Genomic DNA, 18,573 nt, shown 5'->3' with positions numbered 1-18,573 from the left:
TTTGGGGCTTCTTGAGTCACTAGTTTTTAATCTTATTTCCTATTCACTGGCAAGTATTACTTGTCTACACACACACCACCTCACAATTGGAGGCTTCTCTCTTGTCAAAAGAGTGATTAACATCAGCTCCCTGTTCAGGCCTGCCAGTCTACCACACCCTGTCTCATGTCTTCCTTCTTCTTCTTCTTTTTTAAAAATATATTTTTATTGATTTCAAAAAGGAAGGGAGAGGGAGAGAGAGAAACATCAATGATGAGAGAAACATTGATAGGTTGCCTCCTGCATGCCCCACACTGGGGACTGAGCCTGTAACCAGGGAATGTGCCCTGGCCAGGATTCAAACCGTGAACTCCTGGTTCATAGGTCAATGCTCAACCACTAAGCCACACCAGCCAGGCATGTCTTCCTTCTTTTATCACACGCTCAGGATTAGGATATTCCCTAGGTATTCATTCCTATAACCTTGCCAGGACCTCAAAACCCCACCCTAACCCTAACACACACCTATGCATTCTTATTGCCTGCTTTGACAGGGTAATGTCAGAATTCATTTATTCATTCAAAGCACTCGGTTAGTACCTATCATGTGAAAGGCATTAGACCTTTGGGGATATACAAAGTTGAATGAGACACTGTCCTTATTCTTAGCCTTGGAAGGGAAATAATACCTATACATAGATATCTTTATTACAAGATGTAATGTGGAATAAAAACCTTGTGGCCTAAGGAAATAGAGTGAAAGGAGGAGCCACTTTGCTAAGGTGAAGATTTTGTGAATTAGAAACAGATGGAGGGCAAGGCATATCCTCAGACACTGTGAACTGTTCCCTGGGGGACAAAATTACTGCTCTAACAGCACAGAAAGTGGGCTCTGACACGATGGAATGCTCACATTATGAGGAGCATAATGGCTCCTATTTCACATGAATTCTGGAGCAGATGACAATCTTCAGAGCTGTTTTGTTTTGTTTTTGCGAAGTGTATGTGGTTGAATACAGCAGGTAAGTTAAATGCCCGTGTGCTATGACGCTGTTGAATGTGCCACCATAGACATCAGTAAAGGTTTAGTTGGGTGCAAAAGGGGAGTAACCACGTCTACCCAGGGGAAGGGAAGGAGCAGCAGGAGGAGGTTAGGAAACAGGAAACGTTTTTGAAGCAGGAAGGAGGTGGGCAGTCTTTGAATTGTCTTACTAGATGAATAATTGTTCAAAGGCAGGCCATGATTTCTAGGCAGAGGAAGCATGAGGAAAGGAAGAAGGGCGAATCGAAAGGATGAAGTGGGAAATCTAGAGGGAGTGTCTGAACAGGCTGCTGGATATTTGGGCCTAAAGCTCAGGAGAGTGGGCTGGAAAGCAGAGGTTTGGGAAATATTCTCTTAAGGTGATCGTTAAGGCAGAGGGAGGGGTGGGGCTGAGATCACCAAGGGAATAGTGCCGATTGATCGAAGATGAGTAAAGACAGGCTTCTTAGGGAAAGCCTAAATCCCGGAGGTCTCTGGGGCAGATTGGGCAGAAAGCCCGCTATTTGCCAGGTAAACAGACTGGTGGGATCTGAAGAAAAATGCTGAGGACCCAAAGTGTTATGCAGTTTATTTAAATTTGACAGTGACTTTCCTCAAGTCTTTCACTTCACTCCTCTTTTGGGGACATGTATAGCTTGCTCTTTCCACTTAGAAAAATAAACGTTTCCCCCCAAATTATAAGAGAAAGTTTATTTAGAAAGTTCCACAAGTAGTAGAAGGACCCTTGGGACTTAAGGAGAGATAAAGGCAGAGGTAATGTGCCTAGGCCAGGGGTGGGCAAACTTTTTGATTCGAGGGCCACAATGGGTTCTTAAACTGGACCGGAGGGCCGGAACAAAAGCATGGATGGAGTGTTTGTGTGAACTAATATAAATTCAAAGTAAACATCATTACATAAAAGGGTACGGTCTTTTTTTTTTTTTTTAGTTTTATTCATTTCAAACGGGCCGGATCCGGCCCGAGGGCCATAGTTTGCCCACGGCTGGCCTAGGCCGTGGTCGGCAAACTGCAGCTCGCAAGCCACATGTGGCTCTTTGGCCCCTTGAGTATAGCCACGAAGTTTCAATCACATTGTACGTGCACGCCCGCACGTGGTATTTTGTGGAAGAGCCACACTCAAGGGGCCGCAGTTTGCCGGCCACTGGTCTAGGGGGAAGAAGAAGAGTGGGAAGGGAAAGGCTCTGGTGTGCTCCCTAGAGAGAGCGCATGCCCCACTTAAAATTTTAACCTACTCTCTCCCACTCCCCTGAGGAAGCGTTTAGGTAGAGCAGCATGTAGGTCAGTGATGACGAACCTTTTGAGCTCGGCGTGTCAGCATTTTGAAAAACCCTAACTTAACTCTGGTGCCGTGTCACATATAGAAATTTTTTGATATTTGCAACCATAGTAAAACAAAGATTTATATTTTTGATATTTATTTTATATATTTAAGCTAGAGGCCCATTGCAGGAAGATTCCTGCAAGAATAGGGCTTCCTGAGACCGCAGCGAAGCAGAGAAGAGAGCGAAGCTCACCAAGGCGGGCTTAGCTCCCTTCTCCGCTGCCTCGCTCCCTCCCTTCACCGCTTAGCCTTCGGCTGTCTCCCTTCTCCGCCACTTTGCTCCCTTGCCAGGTCACAGATCCAAGGCCTGGATCCCCCAGGGCAGCGTCGCGTGCTGCCGGCCCCGCCTGCAGTATGCAAATTAGCTGCCATCTTTGTTGGTGGTTAATTTGCATATCACGCTGATTAGCCAATGGGAGGCATAGCAAAGGTACGGTCAATTACCATGTCCGTCTATTATTAGATAGGAGGATGCCATTTAACAAAGAAAAATCAACCAAAAAAAATGAATTCACGTGTCACCTCTGACACACGTGTCATAGGTTTGCCATCCCTGATGTAGAGTAATAGGAAGATGGCCTTCAAACTTCAGTGTGCATCAGAGTCACCAGGAGGGCTTGTTAAAACAGATTGCTGGCCCATGTCTGGTGTGGCTCAGTTGGTTGAGCATTGTCCCCTGCACTGAAAGGTTGCTGGTTCAATCCCCATTCAGGGCACATACCCAAGTTGTGGGTTCAAACCCCAGTTGGGGTGAGTGTGGGAGGCAACCGGTTTATGTTTCTCTCTCACATTGACATTTTTCTCTCTCTCTTTCCCTCTCTCTTTACATTAATTAAAAGAAAAAAACACAAATAACCCTGAAAAACAAAACAAAACAAAACAAAACAGATTGCTGGGCCCTGGCTGGGTAGCTCAGTTGGTTAGAACATGATCCCTATATACCAAGGTTGTGGGTTTGATCCCAGTCAGGACACAAACAAGAATCAACCAATGAATGCATAAATAAGTGGAAAAACAAATAGCTATTTCTCTCTCTAAAATCAACCAATAAACTAAAAAACAAAAACACCAGCAGATTGCTGGGCTCTACCCCTAGAGTTTGATCAGGTAGATCTAAGGTGAAATCCAATAATTTGCATTCCTATCAAGTTCCCAAGCGATGTTCCCAGTCTGAGACCACAACTTGAGAATCACTGTAAAGGTAACGGACTGGTTTCTGCTGTGGAATACAAACTCTCTTAATGAGTTGAAGACACTGGTCTGGGGCCTAGAAATTGCCTCAAATGTTCAATGTTAGTGTTAACTTAAGAAACATTCAAACCTGTGAATAATTTTTGTGAGTTTATTTGAGCCAAACTGTCGACAATTGCCTGGAAGCAGAATTTCAACAAATTAAGATAATGCTCCGGAGAATGGTGGTTTTTCACCTTGTTTTATACTTTACAATCAAAGGAGTTACATGACATCCACTGGTGATAGAGAGGCGGGAGAAAGCACAACGGGGAAACCTCTGTGATTGGATAAAAAGTAAAATGATAGACACATCCTTCGAACCTGGGACCCTTCAGTCCGAAGGTGGATGCTCTATCCCAGTGGTTCTCAACCTTGGCTGCACATTAGAATCACCTGGGAATCTCTTTAAAATCCTGATTTCTGGGCCTCATCCTCCGGAAATTCTGTTTCTTTGTTACTAATGTTGTGGCCCCACCCCATAACAAAGAAACAGAATTTCCGGAGGATGAGGCCCAGAAATCAGGATTTTAAAAAGATTCCCAGGTGATTCTAATGTGCAGCCAAGGTTGAGAACCACTGCTCTATCCAGTGCCAGACACAGGTGAGTACAGGATAGTTAACAGTCAACAATTAACAGATAACAATAAAGTCAGGAAATTAGTGGTTGGACTCCTCCCCATTGGCTGTGCCCTGAGAGGCCCAGAAAAAAGGTAAGTTTCAAGTTACCCTGACATTCCACAGGTACCTTATCTTAGATGCAAAAAGACAATAGTCTCAGTGAGAATAGAACGTGATCTTTGTCAGGGAAGATATGGCCTAGGTGGGCAGCGCGCAGGCCCTAGGACATGACTACCCACCATACACTGCTTTTTAATTAAAGTTAAAAAAATTTTTAAAAATTGATTTCAGAGAGGAAGGGAGAGGGAGAGAGAAACATCAATGATGGAGAGAATCATTGATCGGCTGCCTCCTGCCCCCTCTCCCCCACTGGGGACCAAGCCCGCAACCAGGGCACGTGTCCTTTGCCTCAATCAAAACCGGGTCCCTTCAGTCCGTTGGCGGATGCTCTAACCACTGAGCAAAACCAGCTAACCTAACGTTTTAACTTCAGACCATCCCTTGTGGTCCCTTTAGGTCTCTTGAGTTTGCAAGGCGGCCAGGCAGGCCTTCCCTGAGCTGCCAGGTTAGCATGTGCCCCGTTTCCTGCACACACACACGTGTGTGTGTGTGTGTGTGTGTCAGAGGACAGGGCTCCATCTAGCATAAGGGGAGCCTAGCAACCCCCAACGCCCCCCTTCCGGTTTGGGGCGTTCCCACTCTAGAAACACTCATTTCTCAGAGGGCAAATAACCACACGGTCCTAGTCCCTGAAGATACACGGGAGGCGGCTTACCCAGGCAGAGCGGCCGCGCCAGGCCTCCAGTCTCAGCCCTTGCCCGCCCCCCACACTGCAGGGGCTCGGGGACCCCTCAAAGCCACGGAAACTTCCCCCGCGACCTGCCGGAGCCCAGCGGGACCGGGCGCGGTCCGGGTGGAGAAACGCGGTGGAACTGGTTGGCCCATCGGAGGGAACGTCTCCTCCCGCAGGTGGAGCGGCGGGCGGGCGGGGCCGGGAGAGTCAGGGGCTGGGGTCCGGCCACCCCCGGCGGGGCCCCGCCCAGGGGCGTTCCCTGCGGCGGCGGCGCTGCTAACGGGCCCGCGCGGCGGCCCCCGCGCCCCGCCCTCCGCGGCCCGCCCCCGGCTCCATCTTGCCGCCGACTGGGCTGGGCTGTGACGCTGCTCCCGGTGTCAGGTGAGGAGCGGTGCCCCCTACCCCGGCCACCCCTCGCCCCCTCGTCCCCTCGCCCCGGCCGCTCGGGGCCCCGCGCCGGGCCGTCGGGGAGATGGGGCCCCGCGCGGGTCCCCACACCCGGGGCGGTGCAAGGGCCCGCGGGCCTCCCGGGTGGCGGGCGACTCGGGGTGCGCGTCTCCGGACCCCGTGCCCGGCGGGGGCGCCTTGGGGTGGGGTAGGCGCGGCGGCCGCCCCGCGGGCGGGAACGGGAAGCCCCGCTCGCCGGTTCTCGGGGCCGCTCGCCGTGCGGAGGCCGGGGGAGCGGGGCGCGCGCGGGCAGGTGGCCCGCAGGTGCGGGGCTGCGGCCGAGCGCGGCGCGGGCGGGGGCCTCGGGGCGGCTGGGAGGGGCGGCGGGCAGCGCGCAGAGCCGAGCCGGCCTGGGGACGGGACTTCCCGGTGACACAGCAGATTTGGGGAAACTCGGGAAATGCGCGCTGTGCTCACCGAGTGAACGCTGGACGCAGCGCGTGCGCCGGCCCCGGCGGGCAGTTGCTGCAAACTTGGGGGAAGGCGCGTTCCCACCCGATCCCGCGCCCGGAGCGGCGCCGCCCGCGCGTGCTGTGCGCACCAGCCTGTCCCCGCGAGCGCTGCGCGCAGGGGAAATGGCCGCGTCCGCCGCGCGTGGCGGGTGGAGAGAAGTCAGCCCACTGCCTGTGAGCTCCCGGGCTCTGCCGGCCGAGAGGGAGCTGGTCTGATAAAGCGATCGGTCCCGGCTACGTGTGCCGAGTGTCACGAGTGCCGCCGGCTGGAGACGGGGCAGGCGCGGGGCAGGGTCCTTCTGGCCGCGGCAAGTGGAAGCCGCTTTTCTCTCCACGGTGGCTGCCTGCCTGTCCACGCAGAAGCCAGCTGTGCCTGCTGCCCGGTACCCCGTGGCCCTTGCTGACTGATGGAAATGGCCCTTCCGAGAGGCAGGTTTTGGAAATTGTATCTGCTCTTGGCCATTATCGTGTCATCCACTCCTCCTTTTCCTATTTGTTTCCTAAACTTCCAGCAGCTGCCTCTTGGGCTCCTGGGCTTCAGGCCATCGGACACTCCCATAGTGAGGCCCACCCCTTTTCGCTGCTGACTCACTGGGTGGAGATGGTTTTGGAGAACCAAGAATGATTTTCTAGTCTTTTAAATGCAGTTGCCCAGGGAGAACGTTTAAAAAGAAAAGCTCTGCTTCACCAGGATGGCCTTACTATGCTTTGGGCAAAGTTGAGTAATTTCTTGAGTCACCTGGGGTTTGTGTAAGCTTTTTTTACACAAGCTTTTGAAATGTACCTTTTGAATAGGTGATACTTGCCCAATTCCAAAAGAGTTAAAGGTACATTATGTCCTAGCTCTCCTTCCTGGAGGCAGCCACTGGTTTTCTACTTCCTTGAGGGGACTCTCGGGGTATTCTCTATCTACATGTTCAAGGAAGTAAATGTATTTTTTTTCCACATTTGTTTGCAAATGACCTATGTTGTTTTCAACTCCCCCTTAATAGGACTTAGAGATAATTTAATATATAAGAAAAAAGCTGCTCATTTTCAGTAGCTGCATAACACTTCATTGTATGGGTGTCCATAATCTATTTCACCTGTCCCTTACTGATGGACTTTTAGATTGTTTTTAACTTTTTTCTATTACAGATAGTGCTGTAATTAATAGTATTGTACATATATGTGTTGTATTTGTGCAAATCTTTCTATAAGATACATCTCTGGAGATGGAATTGTGTTCTAGTTCTTTAAGTAATTACATTTTTCAAAATGTAACCAGATTCACTTTCTTAAAAATTGCATTAAGTTTTCTCATGTGCAGATAGTCTTTATTTTCATTGTTTTTAAACTCCTGTTGACATAATTCCTCTAGCCCTTTAAAGGTAAGATTAAAGAAATGCAGAAATAGGACTTTGTCACTGGAACAATTCCTGGGATTCAGAAATTTAATTGTTTTTTGTAGTCTTTGGTATGGTAACTACTTGTTGCCTTAAAAATGTTATGTATGTGTTTCATAACTTATTTTCAAATGGTCTGTCTGACTGTTGTTAGATGTTGTTGTCCCTTTGCTCCTTATACCACCCAGGCTTAGAGAAGAAGAGAGCCAAAAACATTTTAGTTTGTTCCTGTTTTTACATCCAGGCCTTTGTATATCAAATAACTATTTTAGAACTGAATCAGTTTTCTTAATATCTTACTGTCTTTTTTATTAACTTACTAGAGGCCTGGTGCACAAAATTCATGCACTTGGGGGCGTCCCTCAGCCCAGCCTGTGCCCTCTCATAGTCCGGGAGCCCTTGGGGGATGTCCGACTGCTGGCTTAGGCCCGCTCCCCACAGCAGTCTGGCTGAGCGGTGCTCCCCCTGGTGGTCAGTGCACGTCATGGTGAGCAGTTGAGCATCCTTAGCATATCATTAGCATATTATGCTTTGGTTGAACAGATGACCGGACACTTAGCATATTAGACTTTGATTATATAGGATAAATTTGACTCAGTATATGTCCATTTATTCTAAATTTAGCAAGTTTTCAGCTTCTATCCTGTGCTTATGTCATAAGAGACACTATAATAACAAATTTTTTTTTTTTTAAATCTTTATTGTTCAGATTATTACATTTGTTCCTCTATTTTCCCCCCATAACTCCCCTCCTTCCAGCTCCCACCCCACCCTCCACCCTCACTCCCCACCCACTGTGTTCATCCATAGGTGCATGATTTTAGTCCAGTCACTTCCCGCATCTCCCACACCCCTTTTCCCCCCAAGAATAGTCAGTCTATTCCCTTTCTATGTCCCTGATTCTATTATAATCACCAGTTCATTCTGTACATCAGGTTATTTATTCACTTGATTCTTAGATTCATTTGTTGATAGATGCATGTTTGTTGTTCATAATTTGTATCTTTACCTTTTTCTTCTTCTTCCTCTTCTTAAAGGATACCTTTCAGCATTTCATATAATACTGGTTTGGCGGTGATGAACTCCTTTAGCTCTTCCTTATCTGTGAAGCTCTTTATCTGACCTTCAATTCTGAATGATAGCTTTGCTGGATAAAGTAATCTTGGTTGTAGGTTCTTGGTATTCAGCACTTTGAATATTTCTTGCCATTCCCTTCTGGCCTGCAAAGTTTCTGTTGAGAAATCAGCTGACAGTCGTATGGGTACTCCCTTGTAGGTAATTGAGCCTCTTTCTCTTGCTGCTTTTAAGATTTTCTCTTTGTCTTTTGCTCTTGGCATTTTAATGATGATGTGTCTTGGTGTGGTCCTCTTTGGATTCCTTTTGTTTGGGGTTCTCTGCGCTTCTTGGACCTGTAAGTCCATTTCTTTCTCCAGATGGGGGAAGTTTTCTGCCATTATTTCTTGAAATAGGTTTTCAATATCTTGCTGTCTCTCATCTTCTGGCACTCCAATAATTCTGATATTAGTCCGCTTAAAGCTGTCCCAGAGGCTCCTTACACTATCTTCACACTTTCGGATTCTTTTTTCATTTTGCTTTTCCAATTGGGTGTTTTTTGTCGAATCTTTGGTTTGGTTCTTGTGCTCCTCTGGTCTGCTATTAGGTATAATATTCTTTATTTCAGTCCGTGTATGCTTACTTTCTAATTTCTTTATCATAGCATCGAGGGTCTCATTAGTTTTCGTGAGGCTCTGCACAAATTTATGGCAAGCCCTCAAAATTGCGATTCTTAGCTCCATATCCTCCATTTCTGTCATGTTTTTTTGTCTCCGCATCTTTTATGCTTTCTTGGTGCACCCCCTTGTGGTCTCTGTGCGCAGTCTTGTTCTAGCCAAGCCTTAATTGTTGTAGTTAACACTAGAGGGATTTGACCACAGGCCGACTGGCTGTAGGAATCAGCTGTTTGGAAAGCGTCTGTCTTCTGGGGAGGCGCTAGTCCAGCCCTTGCCTGAGGCGATCGGCAAATGGCTGTGCGCAGGGTTTGGGCGGGGCAGGCTCAACAGGGCGGGGGGAGGGAGCAGCTATGGCCGCTCTCAGTCCTGTCCCAGCAACCACTGCAAACCTCGGAGGGGCCGTAGCCAGACAGTCCCGCTTCTCCCGTTTGAGTCTGGGTCCCTAGAGACTCGCCCGGATCTGTAGCCCAGAGTCTGAGACTCACTCCTGAGTGAAAACGACAACCGCGCCCTCAGCCACCAGCCCGCTTTGCGCGCGCACCTCCGCACCACCGTACCTTTAAATTTTCCACACTGCGCCTCCTCTGTGCTTCAGAATGCTGTTGTTTTTGCTTCTAGTTGAAGAGTCTCTCCTCAGCCAGCCTTCCTGTGGTTCTGGTTGATGTCCGTTCCGACTTTTAGTTGTATTTTTAAAGTGGTTGTTTACGGCGGCAGTCTCCGGTGTTTACCTATGCCGCCATCTTCGATTCCTCCTAATAACAAATTTATTACCTCATTTTCCTATATTGTATACTCAAAAGGCATGATACCTTCTCCCCATCTTTATCAGCACCTAGGACAGTGCATATTACATAGTGGGTTTTTATAAATTTTGATTTGGATTTGTTTGGGGTCTTTATATAAAAATAATACAAATCCTTTACAGCCATATTGGGGGAGAAGAGCCAAAACACATATTGAAAAAATTAGCAAATTAGGTGGTAGATCTGGAAATGTCAATCTTCTAGTACCAAAATATGACTCACAGACCAGCAGCAGCAGCATCTGGAAGCTTAGTTATAAATGAAGAATCTCAGGCTCCATCTCAAAACTACTGAATCAGAATCTGCATTTTAACAGGATTCCCAAAGGGACTCACATATATACTAAAGTTAAAGAAGTACTGTTTTATCTAGTACATTGTTCAAAGAAGGGAGAGAAGATTTGAGCTGGATGAGTGAGGAGGTGAGTGAGCTTAGGCTTGAGGCCAGGTCAGCTGAAGATAACAGTGGTTTACGCAGAGACATGCTGAGAATGGTTCAGCTGGTAGAGATTTCGCACTGGGAGTTAGGTGTTGGTAAAGATAAATTGAATAGATAAATTGGAACCAGTAGTAAGGAGATCTGACTGTCAGGCTAATGAATTTCATTCGATACTCTGGCAGTAGTCATTGAGGAGTTTTGACCTGAAAAGTAATACGCGGAAAGAGCAGCATTTTAGGAAAGTTCACCTAGTGATGGTGCCCAGGAAAACTGGGAGTGTGAGAGTATAAACAAGGAAATAAATGAAGTAATTTTAGTAAAATAGGCATCAAGCAATAGAAACCTGGTCTAAGGAAATGGCCGTGAGAATAGAAATGACTGAAAGAATAGGAGAGGCATTTCAAAGAAGAAGAGAAAAATAGTATTGGGTTACTTACTATATTGGAGTAATTGGTAACTTAAGTAGTGGTACTATTGACAGATATGGGATATTAAGAGTGATCTGGTGGGGAATGAGTATTTACTTGCACACAAAAACCTCCTAACTAGCTTCTATCTTTTTTTATCTTCACTGACAAGGTCAACCTTTTTTTTAAAAAAAAAATATATTTTATTGATTTTTTACAAAGAGGCAGGGAGAGGGATAGAGAGTTAGAAACATCGACCAGCTGCCTCCTGCACACCCCCCACTGGGGATGTGCCTGCAACCAAGGTACATGCCCTTGACCGGAATCGAACCCGGGACCCTTCAGTCCACAGGCTGACGCTCTAGCCACTGAGCCAAACTGGTTAGGGCGCACTTCCTGGACTTGTACTAGTATGTGTACTTCCTCCACCAAGTTAGGGAAGTTTTCTGTCATTTTTTCAAATAGGTTTTCAATTTCTTTTTTAAAAAATTGATTTCAGAGAGGAAGAAGGAGAGAGACAGAAACATTAATGATGAGAGAGAACCATTGATAGGCTGCCTCTCGAATGCCCCCCTCCCCCGCCATGTGGGATTAAGCCCGCATGTGCCCTGACAGGATTGAACAGTGACCTCCTGGTTCACAGGCTGACACTCAACCACTGAGCCACACCAGTCGGGCTCGCTCTCTTTTCCTTCCAGCACTACATGTTGTGAACATTGGTATGCTTAAAGTTGTCCCAGAGGCTCCATACACTATCCTCATTTAAAAAAAAAGAAAATATTTTTATTGATTTCAGAGAGGAAGGGAGAGGGAGAGAGAGATAGAAACATCAATGATGAGAGAGAATCATTGATCGGCTGCCTCCCACATGTCCCCTACTGGGGATGGAGCCTGCAGTCCGGACATATGCCCTGACCGGGACTCGAACCTGGGACCCTTCAGTCTGTAGGCCGATGCTCTATCCACTGAGCAAAACTGGCCAGGGCTCTGGGGTTTCTTATATATTACTTTTATTTTTTAATAAGTTTGAAATTTTCCAAAATATGAAGTTTATAAAAATAAAGGCAGGGTTTAATCCAGGTATCTATGACTATATGTTAACTCTTAGCCATTATAACATTGTTTCCCAGAATATGGTTATATCACTACATAAGAGGATTTCTGTGGCATGTGGGAAGTATTTTAATATTTATATTTTCATCTCAATGTTACCTTCTCTTTTTTTTTTTAAACTTCAACAACCTTTTATTACCAAACTCTTGCAGGTTTAACTTTGAGCCCAGCTAACAACATCTCTAACAGGACCTAGGATGGAGGTTAAGTCCTAATAAAGATGGTCTCTTAAACAAAGGATTAAAAAAATACAAAACATCCACATAGAAATTGAACTGTGACCTCCTGGTTCTTAGGTCGACCCTCAACCACTGAGCCTCGTCGGCCGAGCATATAAGTATTTTTTAAAAGAGTGAAATTCCCCAGTGTTGCAGAAAATGGTATCCCAAAGTGATTTCAGTCCAGAAAAAAAAACAGCATTTAGCACTATGCTGCCTTTTCTCTCAGTTCAAGATACACATGGGAGAAAACCATTTCCCTTCTTAAAAAAACAAAACAAGACAAAACCCTTTCTCCTCCGGTTCAACTTCCACTGCTTATTCCTAGAAACACCCGGAGAACAATGTAAACAAGGCCTGGCCCACTTCTCTCCTGGCCTCGGCCAATCCGAAGGCTCACAGCAGGGATTGTTCTTGAGGAATTTTCTCCTCTGCTACGATCAGGAAACTGACCCCTAATTCCTGGGAACCGGCCAACAAAAATCCCATTTCCTTCCAGGAGAGGCCTGGGGGCTCTAAAGGATCAAAGGGCAGTAGACCTGGCCCATGTGCCACGGGGTCCTTTATATAAAAACACCCGACACCTTATAACTTATAACCAACCTAACGTTGAACCTACAGGTAAAGGCGAGCAGCAGCTGACTGAGTACTAAAAAGGTGCTTATCTCCCCATCTTCAACCATAAAGGAAACAGGGGAGGAGAGTCCAGAAGGGAATGTGACCTCCTCTCCTTTCCCAAAACTTTGATGTGTCTCCTAAGCCAAAGCCAAATTCCTGAGACAGACACGTGGGCACAGGGCAGAGTCTCTGACGGATAACGCTGCCGCTCCTGGGCAGCCTGGCCTCCTGGGCAGCCTGGCCTCCTGGGCAGCCTGGCGCATGGCCCCTTTACCGAAACGTTCTCCCCGGTGTGCGTCGTGCATAAGGATCACCAGGGCAATTATTTTCTCAGTTCAGCTTTGTCACAGACAAATACTTCAACAGCAGCTTCTAGAAACTGCCCGGGGGGGACCCCTCCACCCCCCTTTTCAGGGTCACAGATCCTTCCCGTTGATGGGCTCCTTGCCAGGATTTGGCAGCAGCTCGTTGGTTTGAGAGAAATGTCTGCCCCCAGAGAACCCTCTGAACACGGACAGCGGGCAGGGGTGGGCGGTCTGCAGGATGTGGTGCTGCTTCCTGTGGATGGCACTGCCCTTCTGCCCACGAGAGCCCCGGAGCATGGAGACGAGGCCACTCGAGTTCTGATTTAGCCAGGACACACCCGCCTCGGGGAGCTGCGCCCAGCCCTGCTCCGTAGGAGACCTGGCCTGATGGCCGCACCGCGAGGACAGCGTTGTTAGAACACCTTGCTGGCCCGCCCAGGTCCCTGTCCACGGCCAGGATGCACAGCACCATCCATGTCTGTGGACGGGCTTCCTGAATGTCCTCCGCGCCGGGCGGAGGAGGAGCAGCCCTGAGCTTGGTGGGGCCCAGGACGTGGATCCCGGCCCAGGGTGACCCCTGCACGACTCCTGTGCAGCACATTCGGGTGCATGTGAAGACGCCGTGGGTGGATACACAGCGTGATGTCTTCTTTCTTCTGCACAAATCCCATTAGCTTCATAAAACACGGCTCCCGAACCCGCCGCGAGGTGCTGCTTCCAACTCACACCGAAACCCACCGGCAGGTTGCGAGCCGCGATCCGGATGCGGACCGACTGCTGGGGGCTCTGCAGGTCCCAGGTCCGCGTGGGCGTGCCGGGTCCCTCCTGCTCCGCCCGGGCCTTCTCGGCGGGGCTCCCCGCTGCGTCCCGCTCTGGGTCGGCCGGCTCGGGGCTGCGGGCACGTGGCTTCCTGGCGGGGTTCGGGGAGGAGGAGGAGAGCGGCTTCTGGCCGATCACCCCGAAGCTGCCCGGTCCCCGCGAGGTCCCCGCGAGGCGGGGGGAGGCGGAGGCGCCCGCCATTGGCGCCCAGCCGCGCGCACCGGCTCCCACCGAGGGGGTGGGCTGGGCGGGGGCATGTGACCTCCTTGTGGCAAGAAGACTATTTCACGTTTTCCATGTATGGAAGTAATGTAAGGCAACTTTAAAAGTAGTTTTAAGTGAAAACTTAATTGGCTTAAAAGAAAATAGTTCATAAATAGAAGTACCGGTAGTATTGAGGTACGACAAGAATTGTATGGGGAGAATGGTGTTGGAACGCTTGCTCTGCTATCCTGGCTCCATTGGTACCAACGATGAGATGAAGAAACATGTTATCAGCTTTGCTTTTACCAACCCCAATACCCACATTTGAATGCCAGCCAGACTCTTGAAAGAAGGTGTATTTTTAAATAAGATCCTATGACAGTATATACAAAGGCCGTAACTTGTATAAGAAATTACAGAGGACTTTTTTTATTGTTACAGAATGTCCTATCCAGGCTATCCCCCCACCGGCTACCCGCCTTTCCCTGGATATCCTGTAAGTATTGCCCCTTAAATACTAAGATAGCTTATACCCTGGAGCAGGTGCTGTGTAGGACTAGCCCTTGACCGAGCTGACAGATAGGCCAGAGCAGGGCTCATCAATCCGAGTGCAGGTGGGTGCTGTGGGGGAACAGAGCACCTGCATCCCCTGTGGAAAGCCAGCAGCTCTCGGCCTCAGTCTGATATGGCCATTAGGGAAGGCAGGCCAGGTGATGCCAGGCCCTGCATTTCTTCAGGTAAAACAAGCAATCTAGATTTTGTTGAAATTGCCCCAATTTAAAAAATTGGGAAAATAATTTTTTTTTAAATTTCCATTTGGCTCCACCCCCCCCCCCTCCCCCCCGCCTTCCCCCCAATGTGGTGGCCTTTCACACTTGGCTCTCTACAGAGGAATTACTTTCTTTAAATGTTAAATGCTGTATGAGTCAATCAAATGTGTGTGAGCTAAATTCATCCCATGAGTCACCGTTTGGTTTGTTGTTGTTTTTTTGAGTCACTGTTTTTTAACCTTTGTGTTAGAAGGTTTAAAATAACTAGGAAGGTCTTGACTCAGAGATAACAGATTGCAGTGGATTAGAGGGTCCTTGATTTGTAGTCCTGAGACTAGTGTTTGGAGTACATGTTATCAATGTGCTGTCAAGTTCTGCCTGGTTGATGTCTATCCTATGAGGACTAAACTTACAGCTGAGGCCTAAGTGAGAATCATGCATTTCAGTTTTATGCTCATAAGAATGCAGGGCTTGTCTGACAGAGAGTAGAAAGAGGGGCCTACAGATTAATGATAACGTGTGTATCCTTATGTAAAGTGAATATATAGCTGGATTTATCACAGGAGAGGTGAGAGTTACGTCTATGTTTCCAGATGCCTCTGTACGACACTGGGCTCTGGCAGTCATTTTCGTCAGTGTAGGGTAATTGCTGAAACAGACAACTCAGCCACCCCAGTGACTGGACATTTCTTCCTTCAGGCTCCTGGAAGTCCGTGGGGGTGAGGGGGCGGGGAGAAGGCTTTGTTCCAGGTGGTCTTCAGGTTCCCAGGCTCCTTCAAGTATTGGCTCTGTCACCCTAGCACCTTGGAGTCCTCCACTTGGACCCTCTGCTTCAGCTGCAGATGAAGGAAAAGAGAGAGGAGGAAAGAGAGTAGGTTTTTAGGGGCCAGGCTGGAAGTGGTGTATATTACTGCCTGCATTCATTCACTGGTATTCAGTCATATGGTCCTACTGAACTGCAGGGAGGTCTGGGAAATGTAGCCTAGCTTTGTGGCCAGGGGAGGAGGTTTAGTGAACACCGACAGTCTCTGCCTCACTTAGACGTTGTCTGTTCTGAACCCACGTGTGACTCAGGTCACCTTTATTTTTCTGTTGTGTAGCAGGTCCAGGTGTGTTGCAGGCGAATGAGGAATTTCTTACTTTAGGGTGGAGAGGTGGATCTTTCTCATATTTCTAGGTGCTAGGAAATTGAAGGAACTAATGAGCTTTGTGACTTGTTCCTGAGGGTTTGGAAAGAACCTGGTTCTTACTCCCAAATAGAGAAACAGACGCCCCGACAACGGTAGAATGAAATTTAACTGAGTTCTGAGAGACAAGTGTCCTGAAAAATATAGGATATTCATAAACTAGCATAAGATACCAAGACTTCTAATGGGGCTTTTAATATGTAAAAGGACAAGCTAGACCTTAACAGTTACAGCTGCTTGTTCCCTTTTTCAGGTGGGTCGTATTTCTCTGTGGTCACATTCATTTGAACGTATTTTCTGGTTTTGCAGCCGGCGGGTCAGGAATCATCCTTTCCCCCTCCCGGGCAGTATCCTTATCCTAGTGGCTTTCCTCCCATGGGAGGAGGTGCCTACCCAGCAGCGCCAGGCAGTGGCTACCCCGGAGCTGGAGGCTACCCTGCTCCCGGGGGCTATCCAGCCCCCGGGGCCTACCCTGGCGCCCCACAGCCAGGAGGGGCCCCCTCCTACCCAGGAGGTGAGTGATGGGTCGAGGCATCGGGGTGGTTTGGTTGCTACAGCACTTTTTCCTTCTCCTCTTTCTCCTCTTCATTCCTGCTTGTTTTGTCTGAGGTCAGAATAGCTCTTGGCCTACTTTCTGCCTTAGACAGCAAGGACACAGCTGGCAGCATAGAAGGTAAACGTTCTCAGGGGGCCTAGCAACTGGGAGCAAGCTCAAAAATTAGGAAAGAAATTGGAAGAAATCTCATGGTAATAAAAGACCAATATATAACAGTTTGATTATTTATAATCTTAGAAGTTATTAAGGCTTTTTTTCCCCCTAATCCTCACTGGAGGATATGTTTTTACTGATTTTAGAGGAGGGGAGAGAGAGAGACATTGATGTATAAGAGAAACATCGATCTGTTGCCTCCTGTTGTGCCCTTTCCGGGGATGGGATCGAACCCACAACCTAGGTATGTGCCCTGACCGGGCATCAAACCAGCCACCTTTCGGTGCATGGGATGATGCTTCAATCAACGGAGCCACACCAGCCAGGGCAGATTAAGGCATTTCAGTTAGCATGATTCTGACCTTTAGAATAGCTTTGTCCAGAGGGGAAGAAAGTAACTTAGCATTTTAAAAAATATATATTTTATTGATTTTTTACAGAGAGGAAGGGAGAGGGATAGAGAGTTGGAAACACTGATGAGAGAGAAACATCGATCAGCTGCCTCCTGCACACTCCCCACTGGGGATGTGCCCGCAACCCAGGTACATGCCCCTGAACGGAATTGAACCCGGGACCCTTGAGTCCACAGGCCGACGCTCTATCCACTGAGCCAAACTGGTCAGGGCGTAACTTAGCATTTTTATACGGTAATTTACTAAGGCAAATGAATGAAGTAAAATTTTGAGTTTATTTTTTAATGGGGAAGGAGTTGGTGAGAAATTGAATTTAGACCGAAAGGGACCAGAAGCATTAATAGCATCTTTTTTTTTCACTGTTAATAGTAGATATTTTTCTAAAGTTTTCTCTTTAGTCATGAGAACTGTCGCTAGAGTTGATTCTTTTCTCTAGTTCCTCCAGGCCAAGGGTTTGGCGCCCCACCAGGTGGAGCAGGCTTTCCTGGCTACACACAGCCTTTTGGAGGCGTCCCGGCACAGAGCCCCCTGCCTGGTACGTACCTGCTGTGCAGCGACAGCAACAGCATGCCAGTGTGAATTGTTCAGTTGCCACTGAGAGAGATTAGTTTCTGTTTGTCAACAAACATTTATGTTAAGTACCTTTGTAAATAAATTTAAGTACCTGGTTTCATGAAATGTATTAATTTGGTGGAAAAATATAATTAGTAAGATTGAAATAAGACCCACTTTTTCAATTAAAAAAAGAATGTCCCGAAGCCAAAAAAGCAAAACCTTGTGGAACTTCTCTGCTCACTCCTGTACCACAGATGAAACCACCCCCGGAACTGTGTCCTCACATCCTCTCCAGATGGAATCAGAATTTAATCTGACTCAAGTGTTGTAAAGAAAAGTGTATTTGTTAGGATATGATGTAGGACATGGAATATTTTAAAAGGCTCTTATGACCCAGTTTGTTTTAGATTTAGTAAGTTATACTAAAAAATTATCCTAGTGAATACCATGTGAATGTTCTTAAATATTTACATAATTCATAATAACCAATGCTGTTTTGAAAAATTAAGCCATATGAAACCTGTTTTTCAACGTGCAGGTGGCTATCCCGGAGGACAGATGCCTTCTCAGTATCCTGGAGGACAAGCTCCTTACTCTTCTCAGGTATTGTTGCTCCTGCCTTTTAAGTTTCGTCGGGGTAACTGACTAATGCCAAAGAAGAGCACCACTCCTTGGCCACATTAGAGGTTTCCAGGAAGCGGATGAGATGGTCCATAACAGCGACTTTCAACCGGGGCAGGAGCCACAAGAATTTTTAAAACATGCAGTATCAGACTCTTTAGTCAGGGACACTGACCTCTTTTCCCTTAGATGTCAAATAAAAAAAACGACAACAGCCAACACAACCATAGCCACCCAGTGTGAATGAATAAAAATTATACCTTTTTTTTTTGGTCAGATCAGCAAAAAAGATAGTATGTGTTTTGGTGTGCTGCAGAATTTTAGTAATCAGTTTGTGTGTGCCACGAGATGAAAAAGGTTGAAAGTCGCTGTTCTATAACGTCACCTAAGACT

The 18,573-nt window shown here is 47.5% G+C and overlaps 1 protein-coding gene and 1 pseudogene across 2 annotated transcripts in view; one reads left to right on the top strand and one right to left on the bottom strand.

The window, feature by feature from the left end:
• The first annotated feature begins 5,299 nt into the window (after window positions 1-5,299).
• The window catches only part of ANXA7 (annexin A7), a 36,124-nt gene continuing 22,850 nt past the window's right edge, over window positions 5,300-18,573 (top strand). The window contains exons 1-5 of one of the 2 annotated variants that reach the window (XM_070432970.1): window positions 5,300-5,367; window positions 14,367-14,421; window positions 16,192-16,396; window positions 17,441-17,539; window positions 18,098-18,162. In XM_070432970.1, coding sequence (XP_070289071.1) covers window positions 14,368-14,421; window positions 16,192-16,396; window positions 17,441-17,539; window positions 18,098-18,162 — 423 coding nt within the window. In that variant the 5' untranslated portion in view covers window positions 5,300-5,367; window position 14,367. The remainder of the gene's footprint in view (window positions 5,368-14,366; window positions 14,422-16,191; window positions 16,397-17,440; window positions 17,540-18,097; window positions 18,163-18,573) is intronic. The other variant, XM_070432971.1, reaches the window with a different exon arrangement.
• LOC139022201 (uracil-DNA glycosylase pseudogene) lies at window positions 13,014-13,922 on the bottom strand (annotated as a pseudogene).

This window comes from Myotis yumanensis, unplaced genomic scaffold (genome assembly GCF_028538775.1).
Source record: "Myotis yumanensis isolate MYYU_CA2020_CCGP unplaced genomic scaffold, mMyoYum1.0.hap1 SCAF_13, whole genome shotgun sequence".
NCBI lineage: Eukaryota > Metazoa > Chordata > Mammalia > Chiroptera > Vespertilionidae > Myotis > Myotis yumanensis.
This window is presented reverse-complemented; position numbering and strand designations above follow the sequence as displayed.